This window comes from Osmerus eperlanus, chromosome 3, assembly GCF_963692335.1.
Source record: "Osmerus eperlanus chromosome 3, fOsmEpe2.1, whole genome shotgun sequence".
Lineage (NCBI taxonomy): Eukaryota > Metazoa > Chordata > Actinopteri > Osmeriformes > Osmeridae > Osmerus > Osmerus eperlanus.
Window position 1 is genome coordinate 2,905,497 of NC_085020.1, and position 16,916 is coordinate 2,922,412.

Consider the following 16,916-nt stretch of genomic DNA (forward strand, 5'->3'; position numbering starts at 1 on the left):
CCTCTTCATATATCAGACCTGAGTACCGAAACACCTCTTCATATACCAGACCTGAGTACTGAAACACCTCTTCATATACCAGACCTGAGTACAGAAACACCTCTTCATATACCAGACCTGAGTACAGAAACACCTCTTCATATACCAGACCTGAGTACAGAAACACTTTTTCATATACCAGACCTGAGTACAGAAACACCATCAAAAGATTCTTAGTTAAGTGCAATCACACATAAAAACCTTGAACAAATAAATGGAACTTGCACCGTTACCGGTTTCTGAGCAAGATCCACTGTGAAGCTCTGACCCTTATGGCAGTCAGCAAGTCCTGCAGGCCCGGCATCTTCATAAGACAAAAGGCCAAACCATCACTTTTATGATTAAAATATTGATCTATCTCCCTCCCTCCCTCTCACTCTCCCTCTCTCTCTCCCGTTCTCTCATACACACACACACACAAACACTCATTCCCAACAATCACAGATATACACAAATATGCACAGACATCTCTTTTGGAACTCCTGAGAGAAAGAAAAAGCATTTATTACTTGATGATGAAGCATTCTTCTCCAGAGAGCCACTCGGTGATGTCCTTCAGAGTAACAGAGGATGAAACCGCTCCTTGCTCCAGTAAGGACATGAACCGCCTCATGGTTGTTTTCTGGGAGATAGTTATGTCAACGTCTACGCCAATCATCATAGATATGCCACTATATCAAGCACAGTGATACTGTTGCATTTGGTTTTTGGTTTAATACCACAATCTTACCTCATCCAGACATTAAAAAGCTGTACAGTTCCATGAACTTCACAGGAGCATCTGGATTAATGGTGGGAAGATCCCAATTCATGGCTGTAGATAGATAGATATATACTTTATTAATCCCGTGGGGAAATTCAGGAAGTTCATGTATAGTTCTGTGTGGACGGATTAACAAAAAAATAAACACTACAGGGAGACAGATTTGCGTTCAGGTTTGGATATATTATGTTTTTAGATTATATCTAATAATTTGTTTATAAATATACAGTTTTTGAGGATAGAAACAACCCACTACGGGAGACTGGTCTCCTGTTGAGACTCCAAACATCATGAATATACAGTTTTTACTAAGTACATTATTTTGTACATAATGTGGGCTATAACTTTATTGTAGACGTTAATTTTCCTTGCAGTAAACAACAAATTTGTAGGTTTGTCTTTTTTTGTTTCAGTAATTGTAAAGCCCCAATGCTTGTCGTTGTGTCAATGATTTCTGCTCTGTTTGGTCAAATTCATGGCAACTTTAGAATGGAACGTTCGACATTGTGATTCATTTGTTGTGACAATGGTTTAGAATTCCATCAAACTTGATTGATCTTCTTAGGATTGTCATGGATACAAATAAATAAATAAATAAATAAAACGTTTTAGCACCCTAAAAGGTCAATATTTTATTGAGTTCATGTTAAAAGACACAATAGTTACCAATAAATATATTTTGTAATTGTTATAAAAAAATATGCATGTCACAATTATTGGTATTCCAAGAAACATTCAAAAACAAAATGGAAATTATGTGAATTTGCGTCAAGATATTACTGCAACTCAAACATAGGTAAAGACAATGAAGAAATTACATTAAATGTGACAAAAGACTGTTGACATTTGTTGTCTTAAATCTGTAATGGATTCAAGTCTCATCTCCATGACGTTGCAGTAACAGACAGGCTAGCAGTCAGCAGCAGGCACGGGTGGTCTGTATACTTGAGGAGTCAGTTTAGCCAATTCACAAAGGCTACACATGTAAAACAGCACAAACAATGGGTGTACTTGCCTTATATTGGCAGATAATGTCTGGAACATCAACTGCAATCTTAACATTCTAACATTCATCTTAACTTACATTTATTTTGATTGACAGTGAAAGAATGACAGAGAGAGGAGGAAGAGAGAGCAGAGAAGACATGCAGGAGATGACCCTATGGTGCTGCCTCCTATATGGCTTTTAGGAAATAACACATTTTTTTTTCACCGCCTGAATGGGTTTCATAAACCTAGCCTTCAGCCCGGATACCTCCTGTTTTAACCCTGTTATTTCCATCCCCATTGCGTCAGCCTTCTCCTTGTGACCCTTCTCTAGAAGATCCCTCTGCTGCCTCAGCTTACATTCTAAAGCCATGTTGAACTCCTTCTGCTGTTGGCTAAACTCCTCATTCATTTTCTGCTCCATCTTCTTCATCTTCTCCTCCTGGCTCCTGCGATCGTCCTCCATTTTGAGCTCCATCTCTTCATATTTCTTCTCTGTAGCTTTCTTCTCCTGCTCCAGCAAAGCAGCTTTCTCCTTCTCCTCTGGTGGAATCCAGAAAGAAAACATTTACGTTGACCATCGCAGTTAAAGTAAGCTAAAGAACACAGCATAAAAGCAAAACTGTAAAATGATACGCTGAAACATTCATTTTGCTCACATCATTCCTGATGAACATCTCATTGGATGACAGTTCCTATGCAGGCTAGTTTCAGATTGAGAATTAAACTTTGGTTTGGTTTGGAAACTTCCTTGTTGTGGCCCCAAACTCAGCGGCAAAGGTCTTACCATGGATCCTCTTCTCGCTGTCAGTAAGTTTCTGGTCAGCTTGTAAGATGGAGTTGGACTCAACACTCTTCTCCTTCAGGAACCGCTCCAGAACCTCCTCAGCCTGCAGAGACCAGACATGAGCAAGCTGCTTTAACGATCATTTAAAAATCTGAATAAATATTGTGGTACAGTCCCATGATAAACGGTGATAAGCTCAAGTTCCTATGAAGCATATCACAAAGGAGAGTTTAAGGTATCGCTTTTTCATATTTTCCACACAGGGATTCACATTCTTACCTGGATTCCTTTGTTAGGTGTGGAACGATACTGTGCCACCAAATTGTCGTGGAGATCACAGTAAAGCTGGTAGCCACCTGGTTTGGCAAAGAACCCGTCCTGGATCTTCTGTGAGACCGGAGCGGAGAGATCCCTCAGCAGATCCTGACACTTCTTCTCTGAGGCTTCCCCATTTTGGGTCAGAAGTTCCTCGTAGTGCTTCGTAATACCATTCTGGAAGAGGTCAGACAAGAACAAAACAACCACAACTAAAGTACACACATTGTATTGTAGTTTATCTAAGCAATAATCATTTTGCATTGCTCTTACGTGCAAGATTTCCCCGAAATCCCCATTTTCGTCTTTAAAGGAACGGTTCATGAACTCTTGGGTGGCCTGCTGGTCAGCGCGTTGGTGTTGATCTGACATCTGGTCCATGTCCACTGGGAACCGGGTCTTCAGCGGCTCCATGCAGCTCTGGTACAGCTTCAGCCCCTCCTCCACCGCTGCCTGGTTCTCTATCTGGGCCACGGCCAGCACCACGTTCTCCAGACAGGGAACTTTTCCCTGGGAGATGGTCTCCACATACATCTTGACCAAGTGGCCAAGCACTGCAAGCATTGACCGATATTTCAGACTGACATATTCTTGAATGTGTATTGCATTAATTGTCTTAGAGTAGCTCAACTGATTGAATTTTCTATTGACTATGTATGTTGTGCTGTAGTAGCTAGCTTATCTGACTTACTTCTACCAGTAACTTCTACACCCCCTTTGACAGTTTTCACGCGGCTCATCTGGAAAATGTAGTTGCAGAAAGTGTCTGCGGTCTCCCTGAAGCCTTGGCAGAGCTCCTTCTCATCTATGGACTCCAGTCGGGACATGTTTGCAGAGGAAGTAGGGATCGGGAACACGAAGCACTTGCGTGTGGGGAAGTAGTTGCGGATGCACTCCCGTGGGAGGTTGTAGTTCATGATCTTCGTATTTGTGGCCGTACCTGTGATAAGTATACAACATGTTAACTTTCATAACTTTACAGCCCTGCAAAAGTAACTTAACAAAACAATATTTTTTTTAATCAATAATAAAAAGGTAGTACTTCATTATCTGTATTCAGATTTCAATTAAGCTTTATCTCAGCTTTCCAGGAACTGTTTTGTTGAAGGTGGCTTTTTGCCTTGAGTTCTCTCTTAAGTTTTAACAACAATAATATGCCCTATATCCCCTCCACCCGTAATGAATACCTTTCTTGAGTTCCAGAGAGTGCTCCAGATACCCGTCTGCAGTCACGTCTTTACCATCAATGTTGAGGTTCAGAGTAAAATCTCTGACTGCCCAGACAAAGTTAGGAAAGAACTGGACAAACTGGGCATCCCCTCCCTCCTCCTCATCCTCCTCACTGGATGAAGCATGGCTGGGGGACTTCACCTTGATTCTCTCTGACAGCTCCTTCACATAGCTGGCATCTGGATAAGGATAAGAACAGGGAATAATGATAGGCGATGTTTTAAAATATCTACACTAGTTTACACTAGCTCCCCCATGGACCTGACCTTTGTCAGCAGTGGATCTTAGTTTCAGTTTCGGTCTGACTTGGTTTGATCATGAGACACAGGGAGCAGACGCACATTCCAGACTGTCCAGGACATTGTGTAAAAGAAATTCACTTTCAGTTTCAAAATGAACGGACAAACATCCCCTTCCTCTTTATAAAACCACCAAGGGAGTTTCCGAAGCAGACCAGGGATATCATGTTTATAAACTGGAAGGATACTGGAGGTTCTCCACAGCCTGGTTGTCTATGGTCCCTCGACTGTTATAGACCAGAGTGCTGCTGAGCAGAATAGCCAGGGAGAAAATCCAGGCATCGTTCTTGGAATCTCCCTGAGACAAAAATGCATTCAGAATTAGAGCCCCACACAGTGGCCTGTCTAAGGAAATCTTGAAACCTGAGACTGTGTCTGTATTGTTCTGCTTATGGTGAAATGACAAATAAAGCAAACTTGATATTGATTCTACATTTTCATCACCTGCAATTCTTTCATAATAAATGTACTGTACATGTAGCCTAAACACATTTGGAGAACTGTAAAGCTTAATTTATACTTAAGTTGCCGACACTTTTGAAATTGTCGCCGATGAAAAAAAAAAAGTGTGGCTCAGGCTGCTGCATTTATACTTCGGCAAACAGTCGCCTGTGCTCAAGGTTCGCGTGACGTAAACAGAATAATTTTACCGTTACATTCATTGCTATGGTTACATTGTTAACGCTTTGTAGCCATGGTGATCAATCGGAGAAACTGACAATTTAAATTTTTCACTATGTGACGACATCAGCGCCAGTAGAAATTTCTCCTGGTAGGCGACACTTCTAAGCGACGGTTAAAAGTGTCGACCGAGACGTCATTTCTGTCGGCGACCTTTTCAAAAGTGTCTGCGACCTAAGTATAAATTGGGCTTTAATGCTTGTTTGTTTTGTCATTGTACATGGTTCAGTCATTGTAACACCATTTTCTAATGTAGGGATGACAAGAGAGGAAATAGTCAATTTCCCCCCCTCACCTTCTCTACGTCCCCTAGTCCCTCTGTGTCCAGCAGCACCAGAGTTTGGTCAGCTAGTTTAGGATGAGGCACACACCACATCCAGATGCCCTTAGTCTTGGACTGTATGGTGGCTCCCAAAGCAAATCCTGAAATTACAATAATTTAGAAAAATATCAAAATACATATGAACATAAACAGACCCAGGCCAATTATATGAGGGGCCGTGTAGGACTTTAATACATTTGAACTTGTACAACTATAAGTGAATTGCTCATGGGTACACAATACTCTTACATTATTACCTGAAGTATAACAGTTTTTTTGTTTTTCATTTTTATTAGCTGGTCTGCACGATTTACTCACCGTCATTCCTGCCAGCCAGCTTGTTCATGAGGTAAGACTTGCCGGTGCGGTACAACCCGACCACCGACACTACGACGACGGGCTGACGGATCGTCATAAGGTGGTCGATGGCATCTGGGACAGGTCGAAGCACACCATCCACGTTGTCGATCAGGCACTTTGGTAAATCCATTGCTTAAATATAGATGCGAGATTCTCTAATCACACGTTAGATTGCAAACTTCGTACAGACAATTTGCTAGTAGACCACAATTTGGTAGTAGCCCTGAATTTCAATTTGGTAGTATACCAATTTGGTAGTAGACCTCTGCTAAGACGTCTGAAGCTGTGCGCAACAAAATATTTTGTACTGCGGTGTTGTCGAACGCTGGATTAACAAGGAAGCCCGGAAAGTTGCGTACTGATGGCCGCTTTGGAAAGGGGGGGGGGGGGGGGGGGTCTGACAGTTTGAGATAGACTGTGGAGAGAGAGAGAGAGAGAGAGAGTGTGTGTGTGTGAGAGAGAGGATAGTGTAGCTAACGAGGGTGCTTTGGGAATAGAGGCTAAATAAGGTGTAGGGAACTGTGTGCGATTGCAGGATGCCACTAACAAGGCAGGTTTCCCTGGGTGGTGCAGAATAGCGTTAACTATGGTAAACAGGTCTGCTGGTGTAGCTAACAAGAACGCACAGGGAGAAACACAGCACCTCGCTGGGACCAGGGAAGAGATGATGCAAGTTCTGCCTGAGAAGAATTAAAACTTAAAATTAAAAGAGAGAGAGAGGGGAATTTTGTGGTTTCGAAGTTGATGATGAATACTGTTTGTATGTCGCTTTGGAAAACATCAGACAAACATGACCACAATATCTACTCTCAAAGATATTGAAATACTGCAATTGAAATGGTCTGTAGCTTTTGCTTTGAGTGGTGCGTGAAAATTAAATATTCCTAACACGATTATTTTCTATGTAAAAACGACTGTATCTTGGTTGGGGAATGACAACCCTTAGTGAATACAGTACAAAAAAAGAAATTATGGGATGTTTATCATTAATTTAAAGTATCCACAGGACAAAATACCAATCCGACTAAAAACCTACGTCCACTTACACATGGTGGCGCTAGTACGGTATCCATGCCACACAATCCCAAAACAGCAGAAGAATTTACCGTAATATGTCTACACTTGTGCATTGAATTATTTTACAATGTAGGCTAACAGTGTACAACCAAAACACAGAGGTATCTTTACATAATGTTACGACAATGAAACTTGACAGTTTATTAGATTTTTTTTAAGACATGTTAAATAATTTACCTGACAGTGCCATTAAAGGGAAATGTTGACAGATGCTTTAAATGTCTTGATTTATTTAAAAAAGTAATTGTATTTTTAAGGCATCGTACTTAAACGTGACCTTGCATGTGACTGCTGCCCCCTCGCTGACAGCAGTCCAACGTGTGGTGCAGTTTTGTCACACCGAAGTTGTACGGTTTGATCAAAATGTTTGCATTAAGATCACAAGCATTCAAATCAGCGGCATACCTGTTGAAAACCCAAACTATAAATGCGGGATTCCACACGGGCGCCACCTGCTACGGGGCTAAAGTTGCAGTTGTAAGTAGCCTACTAGCTGGTAGCCATAGTTAGCTGGATCCACCTACCAAACTGCTTGTACTGTAACTAAAACCACTGTGATTGTAGTACAGCTTTCCTTGACAAACTAAGTTAATCCACCCACACGAGTATATTATATTGACAGGTGCTGTCAGGCTGTGGCGTGTATGATGGAACTGAAATCCACGAAGCATCAGCGTGAGTTACGGCCTTTTTCTGATTATATTCAAATGACTTGCAGATCAAACGCTTGTAAATTACTGGTGGAAATGTGGCCTATTCAGGCGACTACTTTGCGTTACCATACACTGCTAGATACATTCACCACAGCTTAGAGAAAACTTGACTCTCAGACGGTTTGTTTTGAGACAGTTTGTTTTGTATTTCTCAGGATCCTGGTGCATCTGAGCAGGGGTGGAGCCGAGGTCCAGATGTATGCCCCTGACGTCTCCCAGATGCATGTGATTGACCACAGCAAGGGCCAACCGGCAGAGGAGTCCAGAAACGTCCTGACGGAGTCTGCTCGTATTGCCCGGGGCAACGTCACAGACCTGGCCAAGCTGAGCGTCACCAACCATGACGCCGTCATCTTCCCAGGGGGCTTTGGGGCTGCAAAGAATCTGTAAGTGTCTCAACTTTGTTGTTTTTCTGGGTCGATTCACAAGTCTAATTGGACTGATTTACCTCATTCTAAATGGTGAAACTAGTGGAGAATTTTAGGCTGACGCTTGATTTCCTGTCGTTCTTCCCTGGTCTGACCTTTGGTTGTTCTTCAGGTCGTCATTTGCGGTGGACGGGCCAGACTTCAAGGTGAACCAGGATGTTGAGCGCGTCGTCAAGGAGTTCCACAAAGCAGGCAAACCCATTGGGTAAGTGGATTGTTATCACACTGCTGTAGCTCTCTCTCCCTGCGAAGGAACACAGGTGGCGCTAAGGACCTGTAGAGACTGAGAGCCCTTGATATGCCATGCTTTCTACCTCAATTCAATAGTTTTTTTATTTGCATGAATTTGTTTGTAAAAAAAAATCTTCACAAATTTGTTTCCCTCCCTCCCTCCCCACCCAGACTCTGCTGCATCGCTCCAGTGCTGGCGGCGAAGCTGCTTCCAGGTGTGGAAGTCACGGTGGGCCACGAGGAGGAGGAGGAGGGCCGCTGGCCCTACGCTGGCACGGCCCAGGCCATCAAGGCTCTCGGGGCCAGACACTGTGTCAAGGAGGTCACCATATCCTTCACCTCTGGTCAGCCAGGATGACAGCTTTCAACCCGTCTGGCCTTCTCACATTACAGCGTAGAGTCGTTTGGGGGTAGGGTCGTTTCTGTGTGGTTGGCTTGGATATGAGCATGTTTGAGTTTCTCTAGGGCGTGACGGTATGGATGTTGTGAAGTTTTGTACGTAGCGTTGTGTCGTTCACAAGGGGGTTATTGCCAAATCAGCCACTTCTCCCTTGTGTTTGTGTGTTGACCCTTGACCTTTGTGCGTCACGAGGTCCATGTGGACCAGAAGAACAAGGTGGTGACATCACCAGCCTTCATGTGCGACACACAGCTGCATCACATCTTCGACGGCATCGGAGCCATGGTGACCGACGTCCTGAAACTCAGCGGGAAATAAAGCACGGAGAGAGAGAGACGGCAGCTCTGGTTCGGTGTCTAAGAGGACAGGAGAATGTCAGTTCATATCGACCAAACCGTCAAGCTCTGTTCTACAGGTCGGTTATACCGTAAAACATGTTCATTTAAGTAGAATGAGTGTTTTGTCAGTTGCAGGTCTTGACTAAAGTAGTCTCATAAGCTTGATAATCAGTCGATTATGTGAATTATTTTGTTAAATTCTTGATGATCTGTTTTAAATTTGGACTCGCATTGTCTTCAGGACTTGTGTATTAAGAGACTAAATCCATCATGTTTGATATTGTGGCATTACCTATCGTATACACTAGAGGGCGATCAAAGACCATCAGTACATCAGTGCAAACTTGTTGCAGTTCCTCTATCATATCCAGTCCAAATCCAACCGAGCCAGCAAAGTGTTTCTGGGTAAATAAGCTATAAAGAGTACAGAAATGGGATTTCATGAACCATGTTTCCTTAAAGCAGGAAGTAGATTTGCACTAAGAGAAGAGCTTCAAGTCGAGAGTGTATTTTTTCCTGATGTCAAAGACGACAGAGACTTTGTATAGGTGAACGTTTGAACAATAAAACAGTGAGAAAATTAACGTGTTAAGTTTTTGTTTAACTGGAGCTGTCTTTTACACGACTGCTGTAGAAAAGAGGATTAGAGTTTTTGTAGTCTGACTCAAGGGGTCTGACAAGACGTGTGTGTCTGTGTGTGTGTGTGTGTGTGTGTGTGTGTTGGCATGCCCCACATTCCCACATGCAAAGCATCATAACCTAATTCTCACAAACAGAGAAATAGCATCAATGCTAATTTAGTTTGTCTGCTGATTCATTGGGTCATGGCGCTGAGTGATACTTGGGGAGGAGAGAGGGGGGGGGGAAATACTGTTTATTGAGGAATACATGGTTCTCTGAGAAATCCGTTCATCGGATGTACTGTGATTCTCTAACACGACCGTTTGGAGGGTTGAGAATATCCAGGGAGTCAGTGGATGTAGAAAAGGCAGCTTTTCCCTCAGACTCCAGACCGCTGCAGAGGAATGTGCTAATCAGACTGTGTGTCCAGTGAGCGGACGAGAGCAAGGGATGATTGTCGTGGGCGGGGCCTCCAGGCAGTGATTGACAGGTGCTCTGAGGTGAGCTCACCCTCTTGTGAGGCGATGGGGACCTGTGAGGAGGGTGGGGTCGCAACCCCATCACCTCTACCTCAGCACCCGTCTCCCTCCTCCAACCCCATCACCTCTACCTCAGCACCCGTCTCCCTCCTCCAACCCCATCACCTCTACCTCAGCACCCGTCTCCCTCCTCCAACCCCATCACCTCTACCTCAGCACCCGTCTCCCTCCTCCAACCCCATCACCTCTACCTCAGCACCCGTCTCCCTCCTCCAACCCCATCACCTCTACCTCAGCACCCGTCTCCCTCCTCCAACCCCATCACCTCTACCTCAGCACCCGTCTCCCTCCTCCAACCCCATCACCTCTACCTCAGCACCCGTCTCCCTCCTCCTAATCCCCTTTCACATCTGAGGCGGAACGTTACGTGGTATTTGTGGGGAAAACCTTCAATTGCTTTCTTGTAATGGATGTGCGAAAAGACAGTCAGACAGACAGGAAATGACATACTCGGTATTCAACCCCTGCTTGCTCACCAGCTGGGGACGTGTTTGCGTGTTCGAGGACGAAGAGAAATCCTGTGACGCTCTGAACTTTCATCCGACCGCGAGGGAGATCTACGTTGGATTTCCACATTCATCATTCAATAAATTCTTTTATTTGAAATTCCAAATCCTATCAAGCATTTACCTGCAATGGTTCGTTTGGGTGTTTTACCACCCCTCTGACATGGATGGTACGGTCCAGATAGCCCCTTGGACACCCTTCCCCCAGGGGAGCTGATGTTGGGGGTCTCACTAGGCCCCACGGGGAGCGTGAAGCCCCCAAACAGGATTAGCGGTGGAGGCTCCAGCCCGGGTCTCGTATGGCACCACGCTACACTGGACCCTCTCAGACACACCCCAGCGACACTGTCATTTCCTGAGAGGTGCTCCCTTCCACACACACACACACACTCACACACACACACTCTCACACACGCTCTCACACACTCACAAACACACACACGCTCTTGCACACTCACGAATACACACGCTCTCACACACACACTCTCTCACACACACACACCCTCAAGCAGAACAGACACTTCACGCTCAAGGATACACTCTGTCCGCCGATGTTGGGTGATTCTCCTCTTAATGAGTCCCAACAGGAGGTGTATTGGGTCCAACAGGAGGTGTATTGGGTCCATTCGTGGTCAGGACCCCCAGACCAGTCAGAAAGACGCCCCTGCCAAGCATGAGCAGGTTCACCCCCCCACCGGAGTCAATCTGCTGCTACAACAGAGGAACAGGGACTGTTTGAAGTTGTTGACGTTAGAGATAGTGATTTTCCCTGTAATAGCTCAAATTTGTTTTGATGGACCAGAATTACCGTATATTTTACCATCCATAAAAAGTGTATCTGAAGACATTACAAGACTAGTTTTAGGTCTCTTCGTAATACAAACACGTTAACTCCCGAAAACAATTTCTACAACTTCTGAAGTTTATTATTTTTAATGCAACCAAATTCAAGTTTTCAAACGGGCTGGGCTGCGATGCGGGGACCCAGCTAGAGGCGTCCTGTGAGGCCCAGTGTTAGACCAGGACACCTAGTTACTCTGTTCCCATGAGCCAGGCTCTGCTGAAGGGGCATTCTCTCCCTGCCCCCTGCCCCTCTTCACTAGTCCAGCAGAGCTCTGCAAACAAGACCCTGGGTCCAGCCAATTTGTCTGGACAAATGTGAGGATTTGGGGCCACCGCGGCCTTCACAGGGAGAGAAGTGTTAAGTGTTTGTGTGCCGAGCACCCTCCTACCTCGACGCCCCCGTTTCCCAAAGTTAGTCCATTCACCCTGGCCTTTGTCCTACAGGGTGGGTCGAAACTTGAACCTGACATGGTGGACCTGTCCAATAGCAGTGTGAAGAATGGAATTTTGTTTCTCTCTCTCTCTCTCTCTCTCTCTCTCTCTCTCTCTCTCTCTCTCTCTCTCTCTGTCTCTGTCTCTGTCTCTGTCTCTGTCTCTGTCTCTGTCTCTGTCTCTCTCTCTCTCTCTCTCTCTCTCTCTCTCTCTCTCTGTCTCTGTCTCTGTCTCTGTCTCTGTCTCTGTCTCTGTCTCTGTCTCTGTCTCTGTCTCTCTCTCTCTCTCTCTCTCTCTCTCTGTCTCTCTGTCTCTCTGTCTCTGTCTCTTTCCTCTCTCATGGTCGGGCGGGGGGGGGGGGGGGTGTTAGTGGTGGGGATTATTGGGCGGGGGTGGTGACGGGTGGGGGTGGGGGGGGTGTCCAGGGCGTCCCCTTTACCTCTAGCCCTTGGCAACAATAGGGAGGGCCGGTGCATTAGTGTACAAGTGGGGCTCTGACACAATCTACTGGTCAGAGAAAGAAAGAGAGATAAAGAGAGAGATGGTGAGAGAGAGGGAGGAAGATAGAGACAGGGAGAGAGAGAGAGGGAGAGAAAAGAAGGGAGAGGGAGATGGTGAGAGAGAGGAAGGAAGACAGAGACAGGGAGAGAGAGAGAGGGAGAGAAAAGGAGAGAGAGGGAAATAAAGGAAGAGAGAGAGAGGGAGAGAGAGAGTGTGGGAGAGAAAGAGAGAGAGAGGGAGTTCCTGGTGGTGGAGGGCCTCTCCTCCGGCATGCCTGATCAGAGGATTAGGCTGCCTGGCGTCTGCAGAGGGTCAAGAGCAGGCTGGAGAAAGGAAAGGCATGCAGGGAAGATGAGGTACGCGCCGATCCCACACATTTACCCCTGATTCTCAGCCCTCACACATAGACACACACACACACACACACAACCTCACACACACACATACACACGCACCCTCCTCTTGTCCCCTCCTCAGATTTCCTCCTCCTCCTGAAGAACAGGCTGCTGGCGGTGGCATGGTCCACACACCGACCACCATCTGTTTCCTCCCCTGTGTGATCACTGAGCCTCCAGGCTGCAGATCACAGGGTTAAGTCTAAGTAGACATCACCCACTTGTGGGATGTGCTGGTGATGTAGTGTGACATGCTGATGTCACTGAAGTAGAGTATGTCAGAGCACACACACAAAAAGGGTGTGGAGGGGTGGGGGTGGAGGGTAGAGGGAGGGGGTGGAGGGTATGCTAGGGGGGTAGGGGGCGGGGGTGGAGGGGCCGAAAGAGCATGACCCACGTCCCTGAATGTAGCCCAGGCCTGACCCCTCCTGCCCCTCCACCCCAAGCCCCACCAGCCCCTCAGAAGCGCCTTGTTGGGCCCAGCATGGAGTCTCTGTGGGGTGTTTTGATTCTTCCAGTGCTGTTGATAGGAGTCTGGATGCGTGTGTGTGTGTGTGTGTGTGTGTGTGGGGAGGGGGGGGTGATGCTAGCAGCTGAAAAGCCTTCTCTCTCCATGCTGCTGGCCGGGTTGTTGGAGACAGGGAGGTGAGTGGCCAAGACGTGCACAAGGTGGCCCCAATGCGGGAAGCACGGGGTGGGGTGGGAGGAGGGGCGGGGAGGGGGTGTGGGGGCTGGGGAGGACCACAATATGGGTTTTAATTCATATAAAGACCCTCAATCAAGGACTAAGACATGTAGCAATTAGAGTTTGGGTAGGAGAGTGTGAGAGAGAGGGGAGAGAGGGAGAGAGAGAGAGAGAGAGAGAGAGAGAGAGAGAGAGAGAAGAGAGAGAGAGAGAGAGAGAGAGAGAGAGAGAGAGAGAGAGAGAGAGAGAGAGAGAGAGAGAGAGAGAGAGAGAGAGAGAGAGAGAGAGTGAGAGAGAGAGAGAGGATGGGGGGAATTGTGAATTTGACACGTTAAATGGTGTGCGTCCATTAGCATAGGGTTGTGTGGAGTCGGGTTATTCATCGGCGCTGAATGGACGTCGTGTTTTAGGGTCTGTGGACCCCCCCCTCCTCCCTGCTTGCACCTCTCCCTGCCTCTCCACCGTCTCCATGGTCACCTTACAGACGGTTTTCCACACTGGCTCCAATACCCGTGCCTTGTTCTGCCCGACATGTAAACGAAAAGAGGAATGGGGGCTTACGACGTCCCAAATCGATGAACAAACGATCCAAATGATTTGGATAACTGTCCATGAACATAGTGTAGTTCCTTTAAACAATATGGGTTTAACTATACGTTTTGGCCTGAGCGTTGCCAGGTTTGGCTTGAGGGTTGCCAGGTTGGTGCTGAGTTAAGAAAGGTGTTTGTTTGTCTGTGGGCCCTGGTCTCTCTGTGGGCAGGCTCTGTTGACGTGCGCTAATGTGACAGGGGAAAGCTGGCATGAGGAGCCAGCCTCACAAAGTAAGGGGACGCCCGACACTGAGGCTGAATACATGCTCTTTTCCAGTCTCCCCAAGCAACCAGGCCAGGGGGCAGAGTCCGTGGAAATACGGTTGACTGTAAAGCTGTTAAAGTGATGACAGCCATGAGGTGGTCAGTCTGGTCTTCTCCCATGGGTCAAAGTTCAGGGGCACGGTGCATGGGTCCAGACCAGACAGGATCCAGACCAAAGACACTTCTGGAGGAGGAGAGAAGGGCAGGTCTGGTGTGGGGGAGATTGGGTTAGGAGAGAGGTTAAGGGCAGGTCTGGTGTGGGGGAGATGGGGTTAGGAGAGAGGTTAAGGGCAGGTCTGGTGTGGGGGAGAGGAGAGAGGTTAGGAGAGAGGTTAAGGGCAGGTCTGGTGTGGGGGAGAGAGGTTAAGGGCAGGTCTGGTGTGGGGGAGAGAGGTTAAGGGCAGGTCTGGTGTGGGGGAGAGAGGTTAAGGGCAGGTCTGGTGTGGGGGAGATGAGGTTAGGAGAGAGGGTAAGGGCAGGTCTGGTGTTGGGGAGATGAGGTTAGGAGAGAGGTTAAGGGCAGGTCTGGTGTGGGGGAGAGAGGTTAAGGGCAGGTCTGGTGTGGGGGAGAGAGGTTAAGGCAGGTCTGGTGTGGGGGAGAGAGGTTAAGGGCAGGTCTGGTGTGGGGGGAGAGAGGTTAAGGGCAGGTCTGGTGTGGGGGAGAAAGGTTAAGGGCAGGTCTGGTGTGGGGGAGAGAGGTTAAGGGCAGGTCTGGTGTGGGGGAGAGAGGTTAAGGGCAGGTCTGGTGTGGGGGAGAGAGGTTAAGGGCAGGTCTGGTGTGGGGGAGAGAGGTTAAGGGCAGGTCTGGTGTGGGGGAGAGAGGTTAAGGGCAGGTCTGGTGTGGGGGAGAGAGGTTAAGGGCAGGTCTGGTGTGGGGGAGAGAGGTTAAGGGCAGGTCTGGTGTGGGGGGAGAGAGGTTAAGGGCAGGTCTGGTGTTGGGGAGATGAGGTTAGGAGAGAGGTTAAGGCAGGTCTGGTGTGGGGGAGAGAGGTTAAGGGCAGGTCTGGTGTGGGGGAGAGAGGTTATGGGCAGGTCTGGTGTGGGGGAGAGAGGTTAAGGGCAGGTCTGGTGTGGGGGAGAGAGGTTAAGGGCAGGTCTGGTGTGGGGGAGAGAGGTTAAGGGCAGGTCTGGTGTGGGGGAGAGAGGTTAAGGGCAGGTCTGGTGTGGGGGAGAGAGGTTATGGGCAGGTCTGGTGTGGGGGAGAGAGGTTAAGGGCAGGTCTGGTGTGGGGGAGAGAGGTTAAGGGCAGGTCTGGTGTGGGGGAGAGAGGTTAAGGGCAGGTCTGGTGTGGGGGAGAGAGGTTAAGGGCAGGTCTGGTGTGGGGGAGAGAGGTTATGGGCAGGTCTGGTGTGGGGGAGAGAGGTTAAGGGCAGGTCTGGTGTGGGGAGAGAGGTTAAGGGCAGGTCTGGTGTGGGGGAGAGAGGTTAAGGGCAGGTCTGGTGTGGGGGAGAGAGGTTAAGGGCAGGTCTGGTGTGGGGGTGTCTATGTGAGACACTCAGGGTCCATCTGACCTCTCCCTGGCCTCCTTCATGACCTTTGACACTGTGAAGCCATGTAGCACTGTCCCAAGGCTGGCAGCCATTTTAGGTGGTCAACAAGATAAGGCTGTGTATGGCTGGGGGGTGGGGGGTGAGGAGTGGTACAAAATAAGATGTACTGATGTAACATATTTGGTGAATAATGTAATTCCATATTAAGCAGAATACCATAGCTAGTGTGCTTAAATAACAGATGCAATGTGATGGAGAGAGTTGTAGCCTTTATCTCATCATCCCTGGCCAGGTGTGTGTGTGTATGTGAGTGTGGTGTGTGATCAGTATTTCTATGGCTGCAGACTTGTGTTTGTGGACTGTGGTGAATGCTCCAATCACGGACAACAAAACATGTCTGGACATTTACACAATACCTCACTGGAGAGGGAGTGGATTAATGCTCTCAATGGTGTGTGTGTGTGTGTGTGTGTGTGTGTGTGTGTGTGTGTGTGTGTAGAGGCAGACCTGCGAGATGTGGATTCTTGGTTTGCGTGTGTGTGTGTGTGTGTGTGTGTGATCTTCAGGTTGTACAGCTGGAGTATAGACCAGATGTCTCTCTCCACAAGAGCTGTTCACACTGCCTCTAGAAAGGCACCTGCACGGGCTTCACCTCCTTACTGAGACCAAGACATCTTGTTTGAAACAACCAAAAGACAATTATTACTGTCATGGTGCAGTTCACAAACTACGTGTTTATAACGGTTTAAATTCCTTCCTCCTTTAACAACATATTTTAACTGAAGTTGAATCAATCACAAAAACCGTCATGAAATCACAAATTCAAATGAAAATAAAACGTGAAAGTGGAGGATCATTTTGGAAGAAAGCTGTAAATTATCAATAGAAGGGACTGTTGTAACTTTGTAAGTAAAACTTTGCAAGTTGAGGTTGGGGTTAGGTTTGAATTATAAGGCTAACCACCAAAAGGGTGCTTAGCAACAACACAAGTATTTGGGGGTTATGTTGGGGTTGGGGTTAGTAGCAACCAGCTACTAGAGCCAGAAACCAGCCAGGATGGCTTGAGGGCCGGTTCAGGCG

At 47.2% G+C, this 16,916-nt stretch overlaps 2 protein-coding genes across 4 annotated transcripts; one reads left to right on the top strand and one right to left on the bottom strand.

Annotated features, from left to right (window-relative positions):
* Positions 1 to 1,408: 1,408 nt before the first annotated feature.
* LOC134017160 (guanylate-binding protein 1-like) lies at positions 1,409 to 6,104 on the bottom strand. 2 transcript variants are annotated; one of them, XM_062456516.1, is made up of 9 exons: positions 5,742 to 6,102; positions 5,397 to 5,524; positions 4,609 to 4,718; positions 4,079 to 4,293; positions 3,583 to 3,831; positions 3,165 to 3,445; positions 2,856 to 3,068; positions 2,577 to 2,679; positions 1,409 to 2,332 (listed from the first exon to the last, which is right to left on the bottom strand). In XM_062456516.1, the coding sequence occupies exons 1-9, from the start codon at positions 5,911 to 5,913 to the stop codon at positions 1,989 to 1,991; spliced, it is 1,815 nt and encodes a 604-aa protein (XP_062312500.1). In that variant the 5' UTR covers positions 5,914 to 6,102; the 3' UTR covers positions 1,409 to 1,988. The 2 variants fall into 2 exon arrangements, with proteins under 2 accessions (XP_062312500.1, XP_062312499.1); XM_062456515.1 differs by having other exon boundaries at positions 2,856 to 3,445; positions 5,742 to 6,104.
* Positions 6,105 to 7,133: 1,029 nt separating this feature from the next.
* Positions 7,134 to 9,554, top strand: gatd3 (glutamine amidotransferase class 1 domain containing 3). 2 transcript variants are annotated; one of them, XR_009929725.1, is made up of 6 exons: positions 7,134 to 7,337; positions 7,483 to 7,535; positions 7,729 to 7,959; positions 8,114 to 8,206; positions 8,404 to 9,047; positions 9,324 to 9,554. XR_009929725.1 is itself a non-coding variant. In XM_062456521.1 (5 exons), the coding sequence occupies exons 1-5, from the start codon at positions 7,224 to 7,226 to the stop codon at positions 8,588 to 8,590; spliced, it is 678 nt and encodes a 225-aa protein (XP_062312505.1). In that variant the 5' UTR covers positions 7,134 to 7,223; the 3' UTR covers positions 8,591 to 9,554. The 2 variants fall into 2 exon arrangements, 1 of the variants encoding a protein (XP_062312505.1); XM_062456521.1 differs by having other exon boundaries at positions 8,404 to 9,554.
* The last annotated feature ends 7,362 nt before the right edge of the window (positions 9,555 to 16,916 follow it).

Coding starts and splice junctions, on each gene's coding strand:
- gatd3 (XM_062456521.1), top strand. CDS start 7,224: ATGTTTGCATTAAGATCACAAGCATTCAAATCAGCGGCATACCTGTTG. Junction 7,536..7,728: donor GAAATCCACGAAGCATCAGC/GTGAGTTACGGC, acceptor TGTATTTCTCAG/GATCCTGGTGCATCTGAGCA. Junction 8,207..8,403: donor AAAGCAGGCAAACCCATTGG/GTAAGTGGATTG, acceptor CTCCCCACCCAG/ACTCTGCTGCATCGCTCCAG.
- LOC134017160 (XM_062456515.1), bottom strand. CDS start 5,913: ATGGATTTACCAAAGTGCCTGATCGACAACGTGGATGGTGTGCTTCGA. Junction 4,719..5,396: donor GACTAGGGGACGTAGAGAAG/GTGAGGGGGGGA, acceptor TTTTTGTCTCAG/GGAGATTCCAAGAACGATGC. Junction 2,333..2,576: donor CAGCGAGAAGAGGATCCATG/GTAAGACCTTTG, acceptor GGATTCCACCAG/AGGAGAAGGAGAAAGCTGCT.